The following is a 27,007-nucleotide window of genomic DNA, read 5'->3' as shown; positions in this document are numbered from 1 at the left end:
CCTATTCAAAATTTTTACATTTAATACAACCTCATTCTATTTCAGCTTACCATCGGTCCGTAACGTATGAAAACTCCATTCGTTTTTACTTGATTCAAAATTTCATGATTTTTGACAACTGTCAAAAACTAAGCCAAAAGTTTTTTTTTTTTTTGGCATGACGGTTAGAATCGCCAATAGTCAAAAACTTGCCAACCCTGCCTAATTATATTTTTTCTAAAGTGCTTGAAAGTTGCTTATTTTTTATTGAAAAATTTGGCTACGCACCCTGTTAAATTCCTATTGAAATAGAATTTTTGCGTTGATTATTACTTGTTTGAATATTTAAATGTTTCTAATACATAATGAAGCTAGCCTCATATTTCGTAAAATAAGCTGGATTTCTCCCTATCAATGTTGAAAGCTATGAATAAAAACTGATTTTTTTGGTTTGCTCACTCTTTTTGTTCTCACCTTGAACAATGATTTTTCTAACTTAATTTTCTATAAGTTTGAGTTAATAAAAAAGTTTCTCAGGCCCTATCACAAATGTTGGAATCTTGTCTGTTGGATATCACTTCTTCTGCAAACATGTTTCGTTTGAAGGAATTTAATTGCTACTAGGAATTTAGCCCCTACTAACTAGTTTTTCTTGTAGCTATCAGATTTGAAAAAAAATCTTTTCAAACTGTAGAAACCTAAATTTACCAGACTAAGCGCAGAGCATGCTTTAACTAAATGTGAAAAACACTGGACTTAAATTTTATTATCTTATTTGTTTAAAATACAAATTACATACTTTCATAATTAAAGTACGGTTTTTTTAAAAAATATATATATATATTCTATTTGTACAGTTTATTTCGTTGAAGGATGATGCAATGGTGTAATTTTTTGTTTCTTCTCCCCTGATAAATTTAAAAATTTTTAAATGCCTAAAAAAGCACACCTTTCCCTTTAAGAAATATAAATTAAAATGCTTTGTCCAACATTGTTTGATTAACCACACGTTTTTCAAAGGCGTCATTTTTAAACCTGATTCTCAGTAATATTTCCATATAGATACTTTACAAGCATTCGTAAATGATTACCAACCCACAACTGCGTTACGTGGAGAGGAAAACCTCTCGCGGTTAAACTGACTGTAAGGAGACTCGAACTCGTGCTCCGTCTACCACTGAGGATATTTTACGGCAGTGCTAGCGGGATGTGGAATTCGTATTGACCAGCCATCGTTGGGATTTGAACCCGGTTCACCTCATTGGAAGGCGAAGCGAACACTCTATTCCCTGAGCCATCCTGGCTCTAGCATACCATCATTGCAGAATTTCAACCTCATTTATAAATTACATTTCATTTGTATTTAATCTGTCATTTTAAAAAAAAAAATCACTTTCTACACTAGGCCACTTTATGTGCGCAAGCTATTTTGTCAATTTTCTTTTCCTACATACAAAACTTTCCTTTTTTTTAGTTGTGTGCAAATTTTTTTAAATAACCTATGTTTTGTGACCTCTCAAAGTATGTTTATACACATCGAAATTTTCACTATAGTTTTATTTATACACAAATTTAATGAAAATTGCACTTCATATATATTAACAATACATAAATAAGGACTGCAGAAAATATAACAATATCAACACTTAATACATAAAGAATATAGCTTTTAAAGCTGTTTCTAATTTAAATGGTTACAAAAAGCACATTTTCTGCAAACCCCCCTTATGAAAAAATAGAAAACAGCATAATACAGGCTTTATCACCAGACTTTGGTTTAATTGGCAATTAATAAGGCACTGACTAGAAACTCGGTGTAAAATTCTTCTTGGCTTAATTCTCATTCATACAATTTTATAAATCTCTTTTAACTGACCCAAAAAGACTATACCAACATATTTATTTAGTTTTAATCTGTAGATTTCAAACTCTATTCAATGAAGAAACATTATCAGCATTTCCTTGAAAAAACTTTTTTGAATGTTACTCATCATTGCACAGCAGCGAAAGTAACTTACGTTTTTTGTCAAAACAATATAAAGAAAGTAGCATAAAATTTTTGACAAAAATACTCAATGCGGAGACAGTACACATTGGAGGAAATAACTTACAATTTTTACCTAAATCACTCAATTAGGGAATGCACTGCAGAGCGAAAAAAAGCATCAAATTCTTAAACAATAAAAATTTTATATTTTCTTTTAAAACTGATCCTGTGAAGGTTTAGAAAAACAATTTTATAAATTCAAATTGGGATTAAAATTTTTTTCTTTAGTTGGAACTCATCTATAAGAACTGAGCGTTGTTCTGTGAAATCTTGACATTTCAAATATTAGTTTCGCGATGTATAGTGAATACCATATCTTACGACATCGAATCTATCTACAACGATAATATCATGATTATTCGCATCGATCATTATTTAATTCTACGATATCGCAATCAATATTGACAATGATAGTTATAGAATAGCGTTATATCGAAAATTATATTCGATTCTAAATCATTATGCGGATAAGGGGTTAGTTGAAAAATTCAATTTGATAGACAAAAATATTGATCATAAAATTGTGAATCGGAAAAAAAATATTGCGGTTTATCGTGAAATATTAATATTTTCTTCAGTGAAATATGAATATTTTTTAACGATGTTTAGAGATATTAAACGCCCTGCAAAAGACAATACTGAAGTAAAGTGTTTAAGTAATATTTAGTTAAAAATATAACTTAAGTTCAAAATTGCTGTAATTTTAAGAATCTATAAAATTGATCTGTACTATTATATAAAATGGAAGTTTGATAAAGTTAAGTGTAAAATAATTACTTTACTCTGAAATCATTCATCCCAAGGAAAAGGATTAGAATTTTCATAATTTTCGCATCTTTAATATGTATTAATTTATAATTATGCAATAATTACAAATATTATAATTTCAAATTAAATACAAAATTAAGTAATAATTGCAAATTATGTAATAGTTTCAAATTAAATATTTCCTTTGAAATTTTTGCACCAATTTTTATCCTTAAAAAAACAAAATGGACTGTTTATTTTAACTTATAAATTGGTTAACATGGAGCATTGCAAATTGTATTAGTACTGCGAAATCTGTTCAGTTGATCTCGATAATCAAATACCAAATCGGTGAAAACAATCGAATTGCTCCTTACTAAGTTGACCACTACTTAAATTAACTACAAGTGATCAACTTACACAGTTTTCAAAGAACGTATCTTGAGTACAGGTTTTTTATACTACCTAAGAAAACTAAATTTCCTCAAGGTATTGTGTTCATAATATTTGCTCATGTAAGAAAATGAATTCTGAAACATGTTCTTGCATGTTAAAAGTCATTTCAGAACACTGACTTTGAAAAAAGTTCGCTTCGGAACACCGATTCAGAAGTTAGGAATAACAAGAGTTGATGGGGTACAAAAAATTCAGGTGCTATCATTTTGACTCTCTGAATCACTTTTTAGTTTGGCCAAGGTTCTCTCACATTCTTTCATAAGCAATTGGTATTCAGTTTTTGCCTCGCTCACTTCTGTTAAAGCCCTCTTGCACTCCGCATTAATCCTTTCTGCTTCCTGAAAACATAGGAAATAACATTTAAATTAATTACTTGTTATTAATAAATTAACGTCTGACTTCAAATTAGGAAATAAGTACCAATACGCTTAAATTAACCCCATATAGGGCCATTTTTTTAAAGCAATATTACGTTAAAATGTTTTTGAAATTGCTATTTACTTACACAAAGAATTACTTCAAGAATACCATACAACCAACGTTTGTACATAAATACATTGCATATACATATCTTCTTTGAAATTCACATTCATTTATATATTGATATATAACGTACAAACATTATTTACATTTGTACTTATGCATACGTGCATTGAAAAGTGCATATACATACGTACGTACATAAAAATATGTATGCACTTACTATATTTATAGTATGCTATCATACTTATTTGTATTCGCATATTTTGATTACATCTAATCACACATTTTTGATTACTTGTAATCGTAATTATCTTTAATCATTTCTCGTGATTACTTGGAATCACGATTACAGCTGTAATCAAAATTATAGTGTGTTCAGGGCTCGAAAAACCACCCGCCCGTCCTGGGCGGTCAAAAATTACCCGCGGACAACTAATTTCTCGAATCCGATGTCCGCGCGGGCGGCCATTTCCCCGTTAATGTTGGTAATACATTTTCAATTTTTGTTATCTTACAAGAGTCTAGTGCCTCACTTCTAAAATGACCCTCTAATCTAGAAATACAGCAACTTACTGCGCATGGTGGAATTGATGTTGTCTCCCGCACTGCAGCGGTTGAAAGGGATTTTTCAGCAATGAACTTACAAAAAAAAAGCATTGCGTACTGCATTGCGTTAAACGCAATTATGAACATCTACCTAAATGGAAAACCCCTTTCAGATTAATTCATTCGTCATATTTAATTCATTTAAAAAACGCAGTACCCTCGGATAAATCGACATTCCAGATAACTTGACATTTGTCATTTAAATTATTTCATAAAAGAAATAAATTATTTTATAAAAGAAATACTAGGTTCCTATTAGTACCCTAGTATTCCTTTTATTACTGTATAATGCAATATCCTAGTATTTGTAATCCTAGTAACTACTAATTCATTGTGCAATTTATAAAAATGTTTGTATAAAAGAAAATTATATTTTTATTTATTTAGAAGCGACAGGATAGTTTCAAAGGAGGACGGGTACATTGTTGGACAAACCGGCCTCGGGGACGGGTAAAAGTTTTGAGTTTTTTCGAGCCCTGAGTGTGTTGTAATCACGATTAGAAGTAATTGATTACTGTAATCGACTATTGCAATTACAACTACAGTTGTAATTACGATTGCTAGTAATTGTTTACTGTAATTAATTGTTATAACCACAATTAAAATTATAAGCGAAAATTTTGATATGTTGTAAACTAAAACACTAAAAATACCTTGACTTTTATTTAATTATTTATTTATTATTATTATTTTTATAGAGAAGTGTGTGGGATTTTTCAAAAGTTTACATACTGTAAGGAATTGGCCAAAATCTTTAACTTCTGTGCTTAAAAATAGCCGAATTTATAAATTCCGTATTTATAACTACAAACAAATTCGGTGGAATATTACCACCGAATAAAACGAGCGCACCAGTGAAAATAACTTCCAAGTGTAAGCCTCTCTTCTTAATCCTGCTCTTACTATTGCTACTAATCTTACTATTACTGCTAGTAGTAATACTAGTTTACTATTACTACTAAACAAATTGTATTTTTAATGTAAAGGTAACTGCGGATGTTCGCACAAATCATGGATGGGAAAATAGCTTTCCGTCAACGTTTATAACCAGCGTTAAACAGTCGACCCAATTCTGAGCTTACGACCGTCAATACTCAACTCCATAGTCCTGTTAATTTGAACCCAACCCAGAAGACAAGGGAACTGGATCAAGTATAGGGACAAACCAGCTTTCGTGGAGGATTTTTTGATGGAACTAACTCAAATTTGATTTGCATAGACAGGAAAACGACGAAAACCTCCCACGATTAGCCAGAGGGCAAGGTCTACCACTGAGGATATTTTACGTTAGCACTGTGGCAGGAACATGAATTTGACATTTTTTCATGCATTCTGATCAAAATATCACATTTTATTCGGTTGGAATAGTCGATACTAATGAATGGCCCGGACTGTGACAGAGAAGGTGTTAACAGGTTTGTGCCCTGAGGCCAGTGAAGAATTTTTGTGCTCTTTTTGAAATTGAAAATCGAATACCCATGTTTCGAGGTACCTCAAAAATTCATTGAATTCAACAAACAAATAGCATACAAGCAATAAATTGATTAGACCATAAAATGTGTTTGCAACAATTGCTAAAAGGATACGTGATTGCTTAAGTGTTTGATAAAATGTAGATGTAATATACGATTGCGGATGTAAATGCGCCGCTTCTATCAAAATGCATTTAAAATGTCAATTATAATGTACTTTCTATGCTTATTTTCTTCCTATTGTGGTCCTTGGTGGCAAAAACTGAAGTATTTTTTTCGAAACCGAATTCCAGTATAGACTGAAAATAAAGTTGAGTTCGATTCAGGAGTTTTCTCTCAATAGTGCTTTAAACGCTTTTACTTTATTTATGGCAGCCCTATATTTAAAAAATAATTAAACAGCAGATATTGTTTTAGTTTTGAAGACTACTGAAGCTGCATCTAATAAATATTAGGCCTCACATATATATGTATATGACTCTGGGGCTTTAGATATTGGCCAGTTTATTTATTATAACAATAATTAAACATTAGAGCGTAACTTTAGACAGCACTAGGAAATTTTTTTCCAAAAAGCATAAAAGTTGGCAGTTATGTTAATTTATACGCGCATTTTTTTTTCTTCTTAAATTTTGAACAAGTTTTTTACCTGCAATGTGACCGTTGCTTGAAGAAGAATATCACCAGCTTGAGATTTAGCTTTATCGTTATTTTCAGTCGCTGATTCCACTGTCTTCATCAACAAGCTGACTTTGTCTTCCAGTTGCCGCAGTCCTTCTTTGGTGGTATTCACTTTAGTTATAAGTTGTTCCATGTTCTTTTCTGAATCACCGTCTTTCTTGGATTGGCTGTCGTCTTCACTCTGGAATAGAACAAAATATTTGTCGCTATATGTCTGTAAACTTTTGTTTTCTATCACTAATATATTATTGATAAACTATACTTCTTTTAGTAGTGGTTCGACAAATTTCGATAGCGTTTTTGTTTAAAGAATTATTTGCGACGCTTTTTGACATAAATTCTAAAAATATATATTAAGGATGGTGGTTATGTAACACCTGTTTAGATCTGAATTCTTCGTAGGTTGTGGTGATCAAGTTCTTTTTTAACCAATTGATCGTCTCTCCCTCTTTTAGAAGTAAAAGAGCTAACTCTTCCAAATACTAACTTTTTTTTTTAGCTCCCGTTTTTATTCTTTATAGACCATAGCCAGACATACTCCGTTCAAATCAAAACGTTTTCAGTCTAATTTACAGGTAGAGAAAACCTGGGTACTTTAAAACTAGATTATAGGACCAGACATGTTACGCTGTGTAGATCAATAACTTCTAAGAAACTTAAATATTAACAGCGTTTTGCGAAGGTAAATAAAAAAGCTACAATTTAAATACCTTTCACTTGATTCAAAGTCATAATTTTTAACTATACATACCATCTTGCAGCAAAAAAATATCTGGGCATAAGAATGACAAATAATTTAAATATTTAAAAAATTATTTAACTTAAAATTGCCAAGTTGGCGAGATTTCATTCAACAATTACCGAAATCTATAAATAATTCTCAAATTTTTGCACATTTTTATGACCCTAGGTCAGTGGTTGGCAAAGTGCGCCTCCAGAGCCGCATGTGGCTCTTTGGCTCCTTAAGTGCGGCTCTGGCATAAATATCCACGGAAGGCGCAATAATATTTTCATTTAAAAAAAAAATTGGCAAGAAAAAAATTACATCTTATTTTGATAAATTAAAATTCTTCTATAAATCGAGAACATGTATAATTTTTTGTTAAAGCTAAAAGATAGGTAAATAAAATTCTAGATTGTTGTAAAAATACGTGACGAATATCGAGTTTAATTTTATTAATTTTCGTAAACGTAAACACAAACCATGTACAAGCTACCGGCTGAAATTGTTCGTACGTATAGCACGTGTGTGCTTTAAAGTTAATAACATGCTATATTTAAATTGCGTAATTAAAAATTAATTACAAAAATAAATAAGAATAAAAAAAAGTTTAAGTTAAGGAAAAATTTAATTTATAACAAAAACATATAATGAAAACTTACATTGTAAAGAATTAGATAATTTTAATGAAGGGTTGAGGAACGCGTCCTCTCTCCACGCGAGTCAGTTTGGAAGTGCCTATGAGGGGGGTTTTCAACCGGTTATGCTGGCTGGATTTACCTCACTTCAGTTTGTTTTTTGGAGTGGTCAGGAGGGTTGTCGAGGTACATACTTGGGGACTGGGTGTTTGCCGAGGCACACCACAGTACGTTTTCGGCGTACTCTGGTGTGATACAAAGGTACCACAAGCATGTGCGCGCATACTTTTTCTAAAGTAGGGGGGGTACAATTGGCATCACAGACCATCAGTTGCAGTGTGAACAGTTTTGTCTTGTCTGCCGTTGCCCTGTCTTATTAAGAAGTTGTTGTATTTTTCAATCTAGCTGCACATCTTGCAGGTATTTTTATACGATTTTATTACACCTGCTATGTATGTTTGTGGTTCCGGTACAAAATTTTTAATCGATTTTTCGATAACTTCTATTTCTTCTATTTATACTAAGGAAACTTATTTTTTTCGATGTTAGAAGAAGTAGTAACATTCGAAAACAAATTATCCATTTTTGCTCAGGATTTTGAAAGGTCGGAAAGGGAAACATTGTTTCACTTTCCGACCCTGCTGAAGCATCGCCAAAAAAATAATTCCTCTATTGATAAACACCATTTTAAAACAATAATTTTAAATACGAGGGAAGCATTTCTCAGCAGGTTTCAGGAATTTGAAAACATCAGAGCAACTTTAGCATTTGTCAAAAATCCTCTTAATGCTACGATAACCGAGTAGAAATTTTCTCCGTTTGAAATTGACATTGGTAGCTTTGAAATACAATTGCTGGATTTAAAAAACAAGGAGATATGGCGCTCTAAATTCGAACGTCTTTGTGTTCAATTGGAAATATTAGAGAAGAAAAAATTTGATCTCAGGGCACAACACTAGTGGTCTGCTTTGAATGACCTGGAGAAGGAAGACATGATCATTTTCAGCACTTGGAATAGTATTTCTGACTCTTACGATCAGCTGAAAAAGATCGCTTTTGCTGTTCTTTCCCCTTTCGGTACTACATGTATATGCGAACAATTTTTTTCAAGCATGAACATTATCAAGAGTAAACTTAGTCGTCTTATTGATGAGAACTTGGAATCATGCCTAAAATTAAAAACAACAACATACAAACCTGACTTACTCGATCTTTCCAAGGAGATGCAAGCACATTGTTCGTATTAATAAATATTTATTAAGTATGAAATTTAGTTTTATTTAGTGTACTACTTATTTAGTGTAATAAAAGTTTACTAAACAAGCAGATTTGGCTCCCAATTTTTTTTAAAAATTGTTGTAATGTTCATATTTGGCTCTTTGGCTAATAAGTTTGCCGACCACTGCCCTAGGTAATGCAACGTTTGCTTGACTTTCTGAGAATTTAAATATAAAATCACAAACGCTTTCATTTTCACAAAACTTTAAATTTGTTTAAGGAAGCTCGTCCCTGCTCGATAACGCTAGCCAGCCCACAGCTAGGCAGATCTAAGTTTTGCGCCATTTTCATTGCTAGCATAGAGTGAGTCAGCTAAAGATAGGCTAAAACTTGGCCTAATAACCACGAATAAACTGTTACAAACTTACAGCAGTTACAAAAATAGCATGTTATTTTAAAAAAAACGTAAGTGCTTCACGATAGGTTCCAAGAAAAGTAGCTTGAGAACTATTTTCTTTCTATTGCTAATGCTATGAACGCTAAAATAGAATTTCAGAAAACTTGTAGAACAAATTTTATTTAAAAAAGAAAATTGCGCAACATATAGTTAATTATATAGGGATGCCAAATATATATAAATCTCAATTTTGAATTTTTATTGTCGCCTACGTCGATTTTTCTTTTGCACGGCAGTATTAGGAAAACTATAATCCTGCGAAAGTTGGCAGCTTCGTCGTTGGATTTCACTGAGTATTAGCCGCAAGAATTTACACATAACACTGATCTTACCTCTGAGGGTGGTCTTCTTGCACCAGGGGTCATTCCAGCCTTTAGTTTCATCTCCAACTCTTTGGTCAGGGCAGCGTGTTGACCCATCAGATTTCCACGACGCACCATTTTTTTCACCATCGATTCTCCATCATTAAGTTGGGGTGAAGAATCCTTATGCTTATGAATGTCGAATGCGGAACTGCTTCGCTGTGTTTCGAATGCGTCGTCCGATTCCCTCTCCATTTCTTCCATTGACAAACTCAACCATTTGTTTTCACTTCAAAAAGAAAATGTAAAAAACAAATCAAGGATTCTAGTTCAAGATTGTCAAAAGCAACTATTTCTATGAATTTATTATTATTACATACATTTTTTCAATGTAAATGAACCACACGACACCTGGACATTAGGACTGATTTTGCGATTGACAGACTCAACCATTTATTTTCATTTCAAAAAGATATTGTAAAAGAAATCGAGAGGAGTGTTCACTAGTTCAAAATTGACAAAAACAACTATTTCTATAAAAAAAATTATTGTTATTTTCATTTTTAAAAAAAATTTAAATAAACCACTTAACATTTTTTCTGTCTGGACATAAGGAAATATCTAGGGATTGTGGGTACTATCACTTTTGAAACTAAGAAATTCTTTGTGGGTGATTAATGTTGAGGTAAAACTGAACCTAGTGGATCAAAACTGACCTCACCATCATCCTCATCATAGTTGGCCAGACAGCACAATGTGAGCTAATGCCTTCCTCTGAAGATTTCTCCATGGCGACTTCCGATTTGGAAGTCGTGCGAAGTAGAACCCATCCATTAAAAAAAAGAGATGTTGCACCAAATAGTTTAAAAGAATCTTATTGTGAATACCTTAGCAGTTAGATACCTCCACTGGTTACATTTTACTAATTGTTTGCAGTTTAATCACTATTTTAGTGTAGGGTCCGATGTTTGTTCTTACATTCTTTCTTTTTACTCCTGCAGTATATATCGGCATCACCTTTTACGGTGAAATGGTGGCATATGTATAGACTTAACATTTTACATTCCGATTACTTTAATATTCTGTTGGAACTAACATGAACACTAAATCATTTAAACTCAGTGCAATATTTTTATATAATTTCTAAAATTCATAAAATAATGTGTTTACTAAAAAGAACCATTTATTAAGATCAGAAGTGGTGATTTTTGATGTCTACTCAGAGTTGATATTGGAATGCAAAAGATTAAAGTGGTTACTGCCCGGCAGTAGACTGATCGTAAAGACAAGGTTCCCAGTAGAACACTGAAGTCAATGCTTCGATCAATGGCTGCGGTCAGTGTGCTGATCGAATTTGATCAGACTGCAACGGCACCGAGGTATCGGACCTCGTTAAACCGTTCTACTGTAAAGCCATCCTACGTTAACTCGATGCTTAGTATATTTTTAAAGCTAAAGTGGTAGATAACAGAAAGATATATCCACATGGTATAAACAAATCTGTACCAATTTTTTTCCTTCATAGTTAGGCCATTTAATGTAGCCGGACATGTAAATATGTTTCGATAAAAATAAATAAATTTAAATCAACAATAATTAAAAATAAACTAAATTACATAATTATTTAAAATGAATAGAGAAATTGCTTGATTATGATAAAGCTTCGCACTCTAGAGGGAGCCACGAGTAATAGCATCATGTCGAATGATACTTTAGGTATTGTTGAGCATCTATAAAAGTGTTTTACTTAATCTAATAGCGTAAAGTCACTGTGACAGGCAGCAAATAATAAAAAGCTTTTAATTGTGGCAGCATATGCTGTTTAGCTTTGAGCATAGTTGCATATTGATGAATACTAACTTAGTGTTTATTTACCATTTGTTTTACCTTGTACGATGAACAGGTATTCAGATAGTTTAATATATAAATTGTTTAATTACCTTGTTTGTTGTGAGGGTGGACTTTCTTCTTCATCAATTCGATCAGACGATTGAGGGGTGGACAAACTAATGGACCGTTGTCGTAGGTCACTTACTTCGTCCGATCGAGACTGAAAAAGAAAAAGGCATAATGAGCTGACCACTATCATAATGAATATAAAAATCTGTATCGGTCTTTACTGGTCACTTGAAGAATATATGAATATTGGACTTGAAATTAAGTAGCCCCCCCCCCCCAGGCTCACTCCGTAGCACCCCAGGGTCCCCCGGCACACACTTTAAGAACCATTGGATTATACAATCCAAGTTAGATAAATAATCCCAAGAAACTGAAGCGGAAAGATATTATTGGATTAAAAATTATTTGCTTAAAAAGTATACAAATTGGAAAAACCAGTCGAGATGTGTTAAGCGCTCAAAAACAGGCACCCATTTTCAAGACTTGCCAAACGTGACGATCTTGGATAAATCGGACAAGCTGGACATGCTTTTAAAATCTCGACTTAAGGAACACGATAGATATATGATGTCCATTGTCAAAATTCGAAAAATCATCAATTGCTTAACGTTGTTGGAATCTCTGGAATAAATTCAATTTCGACAATGGTAAAGTTTTTTCCACCCAAGTCCCATCAGCACATCTTGATAACCTGGAATCTTCTTTTATTCGTATGAATGCTGATTCCCTTGTGAACGGCATTAGTTTCTCACCACCTCTCCATTGCACGTGGAAATGCTTTTACCCTGATTTGTCCCTTTCGGCCACTGTAATTTTTTTCGTTCAGTTCTTTTTTTTCTCTCGACTACTGTTATTTTCAATTTGTATATTTTTGAAGAGAATAAAGTCTTTAATAAAGTAATAAACAATCAAAGGTTCTAAGCTTGGATTGTAAATTCATTTCTTCCCCTGAAAAAGCATGGAAAAAAAATCGTTTTTGAAAAAATAGATTTATTTGGAAAAAAAGAAAAGATATTAATTAAGAAAAAAGGAGAAAATAATAGAAAAATACCGATAATATTGAAATTATAATAAATAGAAAAATATTAAGATACACTGATGTGAAATAGAAAAGAAAGAAAATAATATAAAAATACAGACATTTTGATGCAACAAAAAAAGAGAATAAAAATGTGGAAATATTTTGGATTATCAAAAAAAAAAAAAAAGAGAAAATAATGAAAAAATACGGAGATATATTGAAGTAAAACAAAAAAGGAGAAAATAATAGAAAAATACCGAGACATATTGAAATTGCTAAAAAAGAAAAGAATTGAAGAAATACGAAGATATATGTTGAAACAGGAGAAAAAGAGAAAAATAATAAAAATAAAGTTTAGAGATAGATTGAAGCAACAAAAAAAGAAGAAGCAATATAAAAAATACGGAAGTACATTGGAGTAACAGAAAAAAGAAAAATTAATAGAAAAATTCCAGATACATTGAAGTAACAAGGAACAGAAAATAATAGAAAAATATCGAGATATATTCATACCTGCCAATTCCTCCGGTTTTCTCGGAAGATATTTTTTTCATATTTAAAGTGCTAGCAAGATTCATGCTATTTCACTAAACTTTTTGAATTATATTAATAATTATAAATGAGTTTGACCACCACTACATATAAATAATTGCAACAAATATATAAAAAGCATATTAGTCCTCACGATGGCGAATTTCAACCTGATTAAAATATAAATATCTTTTTGAGTATAACTGTTTTTCGGTAATTGTTTTACTACCACTTGGAAAATCCATTCTCGAAAAGAATGAATGTTGGCAGGTATGCATATTGGAATAACAAAAAAGAAAAGAATAGAAAAATAGGAAGATATACTGATGTAACAGAAAATAATAAATAAATAAAAAATCCAGAAATATATTGAAGCAACAAAGAAAAGAGAAAATTATGGAGATCTATTGAAATTACAGAAACAAGCGAAAAGAGTCGAAAAATGCGGAGATGCATTAAAGTATCAGAAAAAAAGAGAAAATAATTAAAAAATACGGAGATACATTGAAATAACATAAAAAAAAGAAAGGAATAGAAAAATACGGAGATATATTGAAGCAGCAAAAAGAACCAGCATATGAACTGTTAGATTAATTTACTCAAATTTACAATTAAATTCTCCGTTTAGAACTTTTACCACTAAGTTATTCGGGTGAAATAAAATAAAATAAGTGTCAGTTGAGACACTTTTAGGAGGAAATAACATTTTTTGTTTTTAACGAGAATAATTTAGTGGGAAAAAATTAAATAACCGTAAATAATCTGTATTTTTTCCTCTTAACTAATCGGAATAAACGATTTCAACTAAGCTTAAGAAGTTATTGTGACTTCCGCGTTTCTGAAGAATAATTACGTCCGCCCACTGATTAAACGCAATAAATTTAGCTGACTTATAATTTTAATACTAGAATAAATTTCACTTTAGGTAAGGAATTATTCAGTTTCTTAACTATTTTATTTTAGTCATTTTCTGAGGAGTTGACTTTAGAAAGGAGTTAAGAGACAATTCCTTTAACTTTTTTTCAATGCCAACAGCTCATTTTTTTAAACTTAATTGCTTTGTGTCTGTGATAGTTAAAAGCACGACTGTCAAGACTTAAAAGACAAATAACAAAAACTAATTTATTTTTAAATTGCTGCGAATTTTGTTTTTAATTACTTAACGCTCTAAAAACACGTCTTTCAGTATTTTAACATGTCTAACAGTGAATTAAAAAAAATATGGAAAAGAAGTAAGGTGATGTTAGGATATTGTTTATCTTTTAACATAACAGTTTATAATAGTTGATCCTAGTATCAATTAAAAGATTACCGGTTTCTGCATAGCCCAACTTTTTGAGCTCGGTTGTTTGTTTATGGAGTACTTTAACCATTCTGTGATCGCGGAGCTCTTGTTGCCCACCATTTGCCAACTATTCTTATCAACTTCTCGTCCCATCGGCAGCTTAAATACAGAAAGAATTGTGGTCCTCTTCCATTGACCCACTCTATAATCCACCCAGTGGACTTATTCCACGACACGGTTCCCAGTGGATCACCGAAATCACTTGCTTCCGTCTGTAAGCGAGTGGGTGACCACTTAGATTGACCTGCACAGAAACCGAGGAGGTGCGGTATCAAGTGCTGGACTTAGTGCTCAAATCTTTAGTCTATCGAAGCAAAGAAGACATCTCCTCGGCAGAAGATTTAAAATTGTGATGTCTTCGGATCATCTTCCAGAATGTTTCCCAGACCGTCGCCGATAGCTTTTTGTGCAGCTTTAGTATAACGTGAATAAAATGCAACTAAAATGACTCGTACTAACCGACTTTATTTCTCGGGTTGATGGAAAAAGAATGGAACTAATATGGATAAATTTTGTTGTTAAAAGTACCTCGATGGTTCTTTTTCTTCTTCTTTTTTTTTATAATTCCCTGGAGAATTTAACCTATTTTCTTAATGACTATACCGGCAATTGCCTGTAGTTTATACCTTCTTATGTGAGTCTGTAATGTTTATAGGATAATAAATGTTCTTGTTTACTTTTCCTTTTACCCGTTTGCTTTTAACTCTTTCCGCCACAGTTTTACCAACCAAGTAACACTTTATCCAAAAATATTGCAAATTGCTAGAAATGTATAACTATTTGCATCTAAACGCTCGTCACTTTTTAGCTGCCAGTATTTTTTAAGCAAACAAAGCAATAAAGTACATCTTTTCAAAAAGTAATACACTGTCTGATGTTGAAGTTACTTTAAAAATGGTATACTTAACCGTTTCATGGGGCGGGGTATAAAAACTGACCCACATATTTTTGACAATAATATAAATCGCTGATGCTTTTTGTCACTTAAATGTGGTTTTTATTCAACCTTTTTTTATTTTGAAAAATGTAAAAATAAAGATACTCGCTTCATTGTGTATGCGCATACTATCACCTGCTTTTCCTAGTTTTTGATGACATAATTTTTTTAAATAAAATTCCCCTCTAAAGGGTTACATTTAAAAAAAACTGCAACACCAATAGTATTCCGTGAGGGAGCGATATTGTTCATACGGTAGGGATTCACATCTTAATCAATTTAAACTCGACTTTTTGCACTGCAATGATGTTAAAGATGGAAATAATAATAAAAAAAAAAGGGGGGTCAGGGGAGCGTACGCCTCCTAATGATGTAACTCTGTTTCAAATCCCAGCCTTTGACTGGTCCATACGAATTACGCTCCCGGCTCACACTGACCACAGTGCTGACATAAAAACATTCTCAGTGGTAGACGGATCATAGATTCGAATCCCATTGCTATTGGGGTAACCGTAAAATGTTTTCGTGATTTTCCTTTTCCGTGTGACGCAAATGCGGGTTAGCTCCATGAAAATCATCGAAAGCCAGCTTGTCCCAATGGTTGATACGAGAGTTCCCTTGTCTTCTGGATTGGGTTGAACATTGATAGTCGTACACTCAGAATCGAGTTGGCTGTCCAACTCCGGTTATGAAGAAAATATAAAATTATCAAAAAAGTGTTTGTACAGTGCACATAATAAGAATTAGAGCGTTTAAGTAGCTTTCGATCGAGAGAATTGATTTTTGGCCCCACAACACGCCATCTGATTGGATCGAAGTCTAACCTTAAGAAATGCGAAAAATATTTAAATTTGCGAAAACGAAATTTCTTTGAATAAACACAACTTTTTTCGATAAGTTTTAAATTTTCGATCCTTAAAATTTGAAAGAAAACCACAATCATAAAAATTTGAGGAAAAAAAATTTTTTTTTTAGGAGGGAGGTCGAAAGTTTGGTCCCTTTAAGCAAAAAAGCACTTAAATTTGCAAAAACTATCGAACAAATTAGAATTTCAAAACAAAATATACGATAAGTTCGCAAGTAAAAATGGCTCTTTTACAACGTCAAATTTCAGCTATATAGTTGCATTTTAACATAGCTCAAACATGTTATTTTTTCCCGTACAAGTTTAAGAGTTATTAATTCTCGAACTGATAGTTGAATGTTAATTTTTTTCATTCCGTCCTTGTATTTTCTTTTCTTTCGTAACTTCATTTTTTAAAAATCTTATTGTTTTTGCTCAGTAAAACAAAATGTATCTTTTAAAAAAAAATTGAGAATAAAGCACTTAGAATTGCTACAACTTTCGAAAAAAGTTGAATTAAAAAAAAAAAAAAAAGGTTCGTGTTAGGTTCATAAACAAACCTGGCTCATTTCTGCATGTCAAATTTCAACTCTGTGGTTGATTTTTGTTCGCGGGGGGGGGGGGAGCGATGGTATTTTTTACGTGAAATTTAACTGTTAATAACTCTCAAACTTAATAATCGAATACAAATTTTTTTATTTCATCGTACTCATTGTACATTTTCATAATTTCAATTGGCTTTAATTTCTTATGGGTTTTTAATGAGTTTTGCTTTACAAAACAAAATGTAACGTTAAGTTGAATTCCCGAAATAGCGGCAGTATCAGTTTTTACGATTTGTTAATATAGTGAGAAAGATTCTACACAATTGCTTATTAAAAAAAAAACGTTCTGAAAATATGTATTTATTTTTGGGTATTTCAATTCAGATTTTACATTAAGCATGTTTGCATGTTGAGTAAGATGAGATATTAAGAAGATAAAAAAACCTCGAAGAGATAAATGGCTTTATCTATAAACTATCTCTTTCACATTTCATAATAATGGAAGCTGAATAGCATTTTAGGTTTAGCTTTTTAAAACAAGATTTTACTTAATCTGTAAACGTTCTTACGTCATTATTAGGGTTTACACCAGCAATGAAAATTTAGTAGTCCATTAGGACCAGTTAGGTATTCATTAAGTGGCCCAAAAACCTATTATGTTAGACAAACTTGAGGGGGGGAATGTAAAAAAAAAGCTAAAATAATATCAATCAATAGATTCAACATAGAAATTAAAATGCTGAGAGCAATTAAATAAATAAATGAGGAAAACAGAGAAAGTATGAAAGGGCAAAATATTAGATTAAAAATTAATTATTTAAAAATTATAAAATTTCAAATAATGCCAATTCTAAAAGAGCAAAAAATATTATTTTATTGATGAAGAATTATAATGTCAGTATATGAATACAAAGCACAGCACAACATGTAAATTTAAAATTTTTTGTATTGGCACTCTCTGTTATTCTTTTTTTTTTAATAGCACGCATTTGAATTTCATATCAAACAACAACAAAAATGAGTGCAATAAAATTTTTTAAATGCATGGAATTCGATGCAAAAAAATATTTTTCGTTTCTATTTTGTAAATTCCAAACATATTTCATAACGACACATTTGTCGCCAATGCGTGTGACTTTTAGCGACATTTGTGGAACATTTGGCGACAATTGTCGGCATACTGGCGAGAGCCCTATCATTACACATAATTTAATTTTTTAGCAAACTGATTTTTCTTTTACTAGCTTAATTGGTTGCACCGAGAAACAATTTTTTTTCTGTGGTGGCTGGAGATATTTGGACTGATCTTTGATATTTACTGATTTCAAATCAGTAATCGCTTTTTTTTTCTACGAGCTACAATTTTTATTATTTCCTCCCCCAAAACAGTGAATACTAACGATCTCCGCTTATCTGCTATGTAAGTAGTACTGGGAAGTAGATAATATTCATTCAGTATGTATCAGAATTCTATCCGTGATATAAATTTCCAAGTCTTAACGATGATCAAGAAAATGTATTTTATATTTTATAGCCGTCGTCTTATAGCCGACCCTATTTTTGGGTTTGCGACTACTAATGCTCATCTTCGTTACCCTGTAATTTTGAATCCATTTAAGAAGACAAGGGAACTCCCAAGTCTAGCATTGGGAAAAATTCTCCTTCGTTGAGGACTTTTAGATGGAACCAACCCGCGTTTACATGGAGAAGAAAACCACGAAAACCTCCTACGTTTAGCCTGACGGCAAGGGGACTCCAACTCATGATCCGTCACCACTGAGGATATTTTATGTCAGCACTGTGGTCGGTGCGAGGCTGGTGCAAAGTTCATATCGACCAGCCATCGCTGGGATTCGAATCCGGTTCACCTCATTTAAGGACGTATGCTATATCCCCTGGCCCACCACGGCTCAAGAAAATGTATTGATCAAACTTTTTAAATCGATTTTTTTTCTTTTTTTAAGTATAAATTTTGCTACCTCTTTAAAAAATTTGGCATACCATTGGAAGCTCGACACATCGAAAACTAATATCAGCAATTCTACAAACAAATGCCAATTAGCCGGCAAAAAAAAAAAAAAAAAAAAAAAAAAAAATTGGGGAGGGGGGTATTTTTACATGAATTTTCTTCTTTTTTACACCCTAAAAAAGTAAGAAAAAATCATGAACATGAAATTTTTTCTATGTGACATACTTTGAATGACAAAATACCAATTTTAAATTTTTCCCGATTTTTCCAATTTACGAACTTTGATTCAATTTTTTTATTCTTGTTTTTTATACTAAAATATAATCTTATAGTGTGAAATCTCTATAAATACATTTTAGAGAGACATTATAATAATATTACATTGATGTAAAAATCGTTTCATCTGAATAAATGGCTCAGATTTATCTGAGCCATTTATCCCAGATTCATCTGAGCCATTTATTCAGATGAAACGATTTTTACATCAATGTAATATTATTATAATGTCTCTCTAAAATGTATTGATAGAGATTTCACACTATAAGATTATATTTTAGTATAAAAAACAAGAATAAAAAAATTTAATCAACGTTCGTAAATTGGAAAAATTTAAAATTGGTATTTTGTCATTCAAAGTATGTCACATAGAAAAAAATTTCCTGTTCATAATTTTTTTTTGCTTTTTTAGGAGGTAGAAAAGAAGAAAATTCATAGAGAAATAGCGTGCCCCCCCCCCCCCCAAAAAAAAAACATTTTTTGGGCCGCCTAATTGGCGTTTATTTGTAGAATTGCTCACATGAACTTTCCAAGACACCCAATATATTTTAACCCGATTATACAGTATATGATAGTACATCAAAATGCTGCAGAATAATTAATTTCATAGATTTTTATTTTATTAATATTCAATTTTTTAGTTTAATCTCACTAGGTGACGATTTTACAGCCTGATACGTACGCTTTGATGTTTTAAGGTGCTGGTGAAAATTGAAACACGTTTGCATTCTGAACAAGTTAAGTATACATTTTAAAAATCTTCCAAAAGGCGTGGAACTGAAATAAAGCAAATGACGTGCTAACTCATCGAATGCAGAAATTTTTTTTCCTATTACAGGGTTGTTACTGGCGACCAAAAATGAAAGAAGTGGTGACTAATAAAATTTAAAATTTTATAAAAGAGACTCAAGTTAGCTACTTTTTCTAGCATATTTTTTTCAGTTTATTGTTGAAAGCGAATGCTTGGAATGTTTTTGCTTTACAAATGAATGATTTGAAATGTAAGTCATTGTGGTATTTATGTGGTTTCACTGTGGTAAATAATTTTCAAAAGATAATAAATAAATGTGGTAAATGTGTTTTCGAATGGTAGTAAGGCAAATTGAAAAGTTTTCAAACAAATGAAATTCTCAAGCAATTTTTCTTTCTTTATTTATCTTTCGGCACCTGGGCCGCGCAGAAGGCACATATCCCATACATCATGAAATAGTATAAAAAGTTAAAATAAAAGACAGTTTGAGTTCAGCAGTCTATGGGGTGGCTGTTTAAATACATAATGAGTCCGAATTTATTTTTATATATATCTAAATTATTAAAAGAGAGTGGAAGGAAAAAAATTTCCTTTTATTCTTATTTGATAAAATATTAGTTTTAAGTTTACTATTTAAGATGTTAGTTTAACTTCATTCTATTTAAATATGAATAATTTTTGTCCTCCCCTTCGAACCCCCATTATTTTGAACTTAGATGAAGGAGTAGATAACCCAGTAACGCACTAACAAGTAGTGAAACTACTGTAGTCGATACTTTTTTTCGTAGTTTGTAGTATAGTGTGCTACCTTTTTTTTAAAAAAAAAAGTAGTGCAGTTAGTAGTGCAATACAAAAAAACGGTAGTTTGTAGCAATTCCTGGCAACTACTTTTTACGTTAGTTTAATACAGGGGTCGCCAAACTTTTTTGATCATCGACCCCTACATAATTTTTCGAAATCTCCATCGACCCCCATAAAAGTAATTTTCTGTTAATTAAAATAAAAATTTATTAGCTACTGTGTTTTTTATGATTTTAAACATTTATTAAAGTAATAGTACATTGTGTAACAATAGTTTTATGAAAAATATATTAATGTTGAAATTTAAATACCTTAATATTTATTAAATAATAAGTAATTATGAATAAGTAGAAATAATAAGTAAAGTAACTACAGATTTATTGCTTCTTAATCAATTAGATGGGTGTGCCTGGTGATTTCTTGCAAGATTCGCTATATTGGGTTCAAAATTGGTCAATTTTAATTTTCGTAAAAAAATACAAAGTGTGCTATACTTTTGTCGCTGGTTGTATTAATCCATATTATAAATGCTTACCCTCTTTTTTTTACATGCATTGATAATTAAAGTTGATATCTAAACTAAGCGAATGGTTTTTATCGAAATAATAACTAATTATCCAAAACTTTAAAATTTTTATGAATGACACTGCAAATATTCAGCACTGTTTACAGTTTACAAACTGCCCGTGACATTTGCGTTTGTAACGTCAATGTTCGTCACACGTGACATTTGGACAAGCGCACATATGCATCTGACTTATAAACTGTGCTGAGTTCGTGCCACTGCTCGCTGATACGTAAATACTTGTTTCAACCGATACGTTTATTAATTTATGTTTTATAAAGAAACTGATTTTAAGTCAATTATAAAAAAATTCACAAATTTTACATACTCAATGAGGTATGTGTGATTTTCCGATTCGGATCGACCCCCATTCGACCCCCTGGCTCAGATCGACCCCCGCTTTTGTTAAATAGACCCCTGGGGGTCTATATAGACCACTTTGGCGACCTCTGGTTTAATATATGAACAGGATTCTAACACAACTCATTTTTCGAATTGGATGGGTACAAATCTTCGCGGGTCTGTCAATGCACATTTTAAATGCCCCTTTCACTGTGAGTTAACAAGAATTGTGTATTTGGAGTCACGTATAACTAATATTTAAGCTAGCCAATATAAATAATAGATCATTTATCAATTTAGTCGCACTTTCACACGCGAATGAATATTGAAGCATTGATGTTATTTCAAAAGAAGGGAACCTATTTTAGACGCACTTAATTCCGAAAAAGTAATAAAAGAACACTTCACGAAATGGAAAGTATTGGATAATTTCCTAGCATTTCTTAAATTAAATATTCGCTGTCTAGAAGGGCATAAAAAGTTGAAGATAAAACGAACAAATTCGAATAAAATGTTTTGGAATAACAAACTGTCTCACGTAACTAAGAATTTCTTAATAATTCTTCATGTTTAATATAAGCCAATTTTTTTTTATTCAAAACCATTATGAACATAATGTGTAAGTCAATTTATCCAGCAGTGCAAATTATACAGGTGTAAAATAATTTCTCCAGCAAAGTTCGGTTCCTTTAAGTAGTGAAGAAGTTATTACATTTCGAAAGTAATTTGTAATTAATACATTAAAAAAGTAGTTATAGTTTACTACATTTGTAACAAAGTAGTCGTAATAAACTACAAAAATATTGTAGTTTTTCCAACCACTGATATAATGCTCCGGGATAGGAACTTGGTTCGTATTGTATTAGTCAATCTGAAAGGCAGGTGAAATTAGATAAAGTTAACCTGTGGCGTAGCTACCACTATAAATATTAAGTACTAAGTAACTACTATATAATACACGTTATCTTAACTTTATCATAAGCTCTTCCGGATTTTCCGGAAGATTTTATTTTCATATTTAAAGTGGTAGCAATACTCAGGTTATTCCAATTAACTTTTTGAATTATACTGATAATTATAAATGAGTTTGACCACCACTACATATAAATAATTACAATAAATATATAAAAGCATAATAATTCTTGCACAAGCGAATTTCAACAGGATCAAAATATAAATATATTTTTGAGTCAGATTGTTTTTCTTTTATTGTTTTACAACCACTCTGAAAATCCATTTTCGGAGAATGTGAAAGTTGGCAGGTATGACGAGGTACCTTTCTATAGAAATATGTTGTTCCAAGTTATTTTAGGTTTAGTATTTATCATTTTAAACAATTTTTACACCACTACATATCGAAAATTCTATATATCATATCAAATGCAACTTTGATATACTATACTCGTGGTTACTTTTTTAAAAAGTAGGCGTATTTATCCTTATTCTACGTGTTTTACTATTTAATTAGTTACCACTTTATTAAAACTTCTACAGAAAGCGGAGCAGTTGGCATCCCTGAGTCAAAGATTGAATTCCCCTCATCGTCAACCGCCAAACGTGATATGAACTTGCCAACATTGATGGATAGTCCACATTAAACAGTTGATTTGCTTAATAATACTGCTCAAAGAAAGAATAAAAAAACCGGTGAAGTAAATAAATTCTTCCGGTTAAATAATGAGCAAATTGACATAATTATTATTGAAGAAATATTATTGACGAAATATTAATACGACGAAATATAATTGAAGAAATATTATACCCTGGTTATTGAAGAAAAATAATGAGCAAATTCATATAACCGTAAATGAAGGGGGGGAAAATGAGCGAAATGTACAATAAATAAAAAGTGAAGGATGAATAAATAAATTAGAGAAATACTCTAAAAACAAAAAAAATAATGAGTAAAATGCTATGAAGCAAAAATTGATATAAATAAATAAACAGCATGATTTAACTAGTGATATTCATCGAGTTCTATCACTGATAAAATTCTAGAATGGAAGTATTGTGGAGTAACTACCACTATAAATATTAAATACCGAATCACTAGTATATTAAGACACGTTATATTGAATTTGATTACGATGTTAAACAAAGGTTGACATAATCAATCATTTAATTTTCCACAAACGTTAAATTTTTAATTTTCAACCACTTAAAATATTCTGGTGAGCTTAAACTTCCTGGTGGGCAATCATGATAAGTAGTTTTTATCGTACTCAATTAACAAGAATCACAAGCATATGCACGTTAAATTATTCTCTAATGATAAATAGTTTGTACCTGTGGCATCAAGGATTTCCTTTGCGGTAATCGTCTACCTTGAGGTCCTCTGGCTCGATCTTTGGTTGCATTGACTAAACATGTGGTGCTCGCTGCTTCAGTTGTCTCCTGTTGAACACAATCCATATCAACAACAAGGTTTAAAACAAATGTCTTAATTGAGTACTCTACCCAGCCCACGCTCTTGTTTAAACACGTGATGCATTTCTGATAAAAACCTCGGGTGGAATTAAAACTAATGGCTTATCATATAACGAGAATTGATAAGGAGATTTCTTTCCTTTTTTTATTTATTAAGTGAGCTTGTTTAAACATTCGATCATAACAATTCATTTGATTTATATTTCATTTTTAATATCTGAATATGACTTTGTTTCACTTTTAACAATTTTTTTTAAAAAGGAAATAATAACTTTTTCTGAGATAATAGTGGCGGCTCGTGATTAAAAAAAAAAAAATTTTTTTTGCGTATAAAATATATGAGTTAACAAAAATTCTGAGAGCTTCAGATTTTTGTTTTCTACTAATTTATAAAATGTTTTATCAAAAAATATTTTATCTAAACATTTTACAAAGAAATGATAAAGTATCCGCAAAATCTTCTGAATAATCATTGATGAAAAAAAAGTATCGTATTTTCGTTTTATCGTATATTCATAGTAATTATTTCATAAAATATTTCGCACGTATTCGCGAATAAAATATTTATAAATATTTTATGAAATATTTGTAAAATATTTCGCAAATATTCGGCTTGCGATTTAAAAAAAAATTTGAAAATATTTGCATATAAAATGGATGAATTGCAAAAAATTCTGAGAGCTTTAAATTTTACTTATCTATTATTTCAGAGATACCAACTGCTCCGGATACGCCAAAATAATAAATAAATTATAAAAATAATAAAGCAATATTATAAAAAATAAATTAAAATAACGGTAAATAACAACAAATTAAATTTAGCAAATATTTTACTGTTCTTGCTTGCTTTTTAAGTGGTTAAGCATAACATAAGTATTTTACTTACTTTACTTTATTTAAAAACAACTGGGCACCTGGGCCGCGCAGCGGCCCCTATCCCATTCATCGTGAAATTACAACAATGAGGTAAAAACATTTTGAATATAAGCAGTCGTTGTGGTAGCTTTACAATAATATTACCATGATTAGAGAAAATACAAACTTGAACTGAGATATTTACAGTAATTGCCATGAAAATATGTACAGAAAATATAACGTTGATTTGAAAAAATTACAACTTGAACAAAGATATTTACATTAATTGCCATAAATATGTACAGAAAATTGAATATGAGCATTAATAAATGATGATTATGTATATACAAAAGTCGTGATTCAAGAACGTGAAGATTTAACATAAATTTTCGACAAGCCTTAGTGGCGCCATCTAGTATGCTCAACTTTAATTTGAAAGGGCAGTATGCAGTATTTATTTATAATCTGTATGGAAAATTAGAGTTCTGAATAATAATAAGAGTTCAAATAAAAGTTCAAATCAAGTAATAAAAAAAAAAAGATGTTACTGTGCAAGAGTGGCTTCCCCCATAATCCTTTGAAACAGTTGAAGCACTTCTTGATTTTTTAAAAGTTCTTTCAATTCTTTAATTATTGTAACCAGCCTTTGAGCAAGTCCTGTTATTGTTGGTGGTATGGCACGTGTTCCCCTTCTGCGGGGACGGGCTCTGCACCCCGTGTAGTTGGCTGTATGAGAGTCTCCGCAGTTGCTGCACTTAGGTTGTGTATTTTTATCTTCTTGGCACTCGTATGATCGGTGATTGGCGGCGCACTTTACACATCTTGATGGTGAATTGCATGATCTTTGACTGTGGCCAAATTCTTGGCAGTTGTAACACTGGATTGGATTTTGCCCGCCTCGGAACCTTTCAATACTGACCGGGATACTTTGTATATTGGTGATAGAGAAAATTTGTCGATTAACATCTGTTTCTGTGAGAATTGTAAGAAAAAGTGGGAGGAGCCTGTAGGTCCCGCACACTTTTCTCTTAAACTGAATTATCTTTTGCGTTATGATGTCTGACTTCGCCAGTTGCTGGGAGATATGATCAGTACAGAATCCAACTGGAAGACCACGAATAAGAACTTTTATATGCTTAATTGGTTGAACTTTTGCTGGAGTTGTGGGTGGATCTACAGTTGAACTGGAATCCTCCTTGGGTGGGGCTACGTCAGTATCAGATATAGATTCAGATGGTTGTAGGGAGGTGGCGGTATCTATCGGTGAAAAAAGTTTACTATTCGTGGTCATGATTAGATTTGCTTCAGCTTTTTTGACATTATTTTTCTTTTTCTTCTTCTTTAAAGGGGGTTCTGCAATATTTTTGGTTGAGCTTTCTGAATCTGTGGTTGACTCATTCCCCGTCTGTTTCAAAAGTTGGCCTCCTTCATAAGTTTTCATATCAATGACATCAATTGGTGTTGTCGGTATTTCGGGCCTATTTGGCACAGGCATGAGAAACTGTTCCAATTGATTTAGTTTCTCAAGTAGTTCTTTATTTTTCCTTTCATCTTCTTTAATTCTTCTTTCCATGTCTGCTAACTCTTTAGCCATTTTGGTTTCAAAATCCGAGCATTCCTCATCCGACGTTGAGCCACGTGCAGGTCTTTCGGTCAGCCGCTTTCCGCCACGTCCGTGGTGGTGATACGTAGCCATTGTTGCGTGATTGCAAATATTAATTTCAGCAGTGATGTTAACGTAAATTGAAAGCTACTATATCGGGCAGAATCGTTTAACTTAACTTGCATCTACTTATACTCTTAAGTTAACTCAGAATTAGAAAACATACATGATTGCAAGAGTAGTAAATAGGTATTACTCACTCAAAAGACACCAATGAAAATCCGAAAGTTCTACGACCTCCTAAAAGCATAAATTGTTCTTCCACATCACATCAGAGCATCAAAAACAGTGATCGACCTATCTCCACCAATCTCTGGATCCAATCAATCGGTCAGACCAAGCTCAATTGGTTTCGAAGGAACATAAGTATTATAAAGTGGTGAATCATATAAGCCAACTAATTATTTAGAAATAGTGGTGGATAAAAAT

At 31.8% G+C, this 27,007-nt stretch overlaps 1 protein-coding gene across 1 annotated transcript in view; it reads right to left on the bottom strand.

Annotated features, from left to right (window-relative positions):
- Nucleotides 1-1,517: 1,517 nt before the first annotated feature.
- LOC107447628 (uncharacterized) overlaps nucleotides 1,518-27,007 on the bottom strand; it is a 63,597-nt gene continuing 38,107 nt past the window's right edge. The window contains exons 5-9 of the mRNA XM_016062583.5: nucleotides 23,920-24,027; nucleotides 11,748-11,857; nucleotides 9,838-10,096; nucleotides 6,440-6,652; nucleotides 1,518-3,567 (exon numbers count right to left, since the gene is read on the bottom strand). Coding sequence (XP_015918069.2) covers nucleotides 3,421-3,567; nucleotides 6,440-6,652; nucleotides 9,838-10,096; nucleotides 11,748-11,857; nucleotides 23,920-24,027 — 837 coding nt within the window. The 3' untranslated portion in view covers nucleotides 1,518-3,420. The remainder of the gene's footprint in view (nucleotides 3,568-6,439; nucleotides 6,653-9,837; nucleotides 10,097-11,747; nucleotides 11,858-23,919; nucleotides 24,028-27,007) is intronic.

This window comes from Parasteatoda tepidariorum, chromosome 4 (assembly GCF_982258835.1).
Source record: "Parasteatoda tepidariorum strain Cologne lab strain chromosome 4, Ptep-v5.0, whole genome shotgun sequence".
NCBI lineage: Eukaryota > Metazoa > Arthropoda > Arachnida > Araneae > Theridiidae > Parasteatoda > Parasteatoda tepidariorum.
The sequence above is the reverse complement of the archived record's forward strand: the minus strand, read 5'-3'. Positions and strand labels throughout refer to the sequence as shown.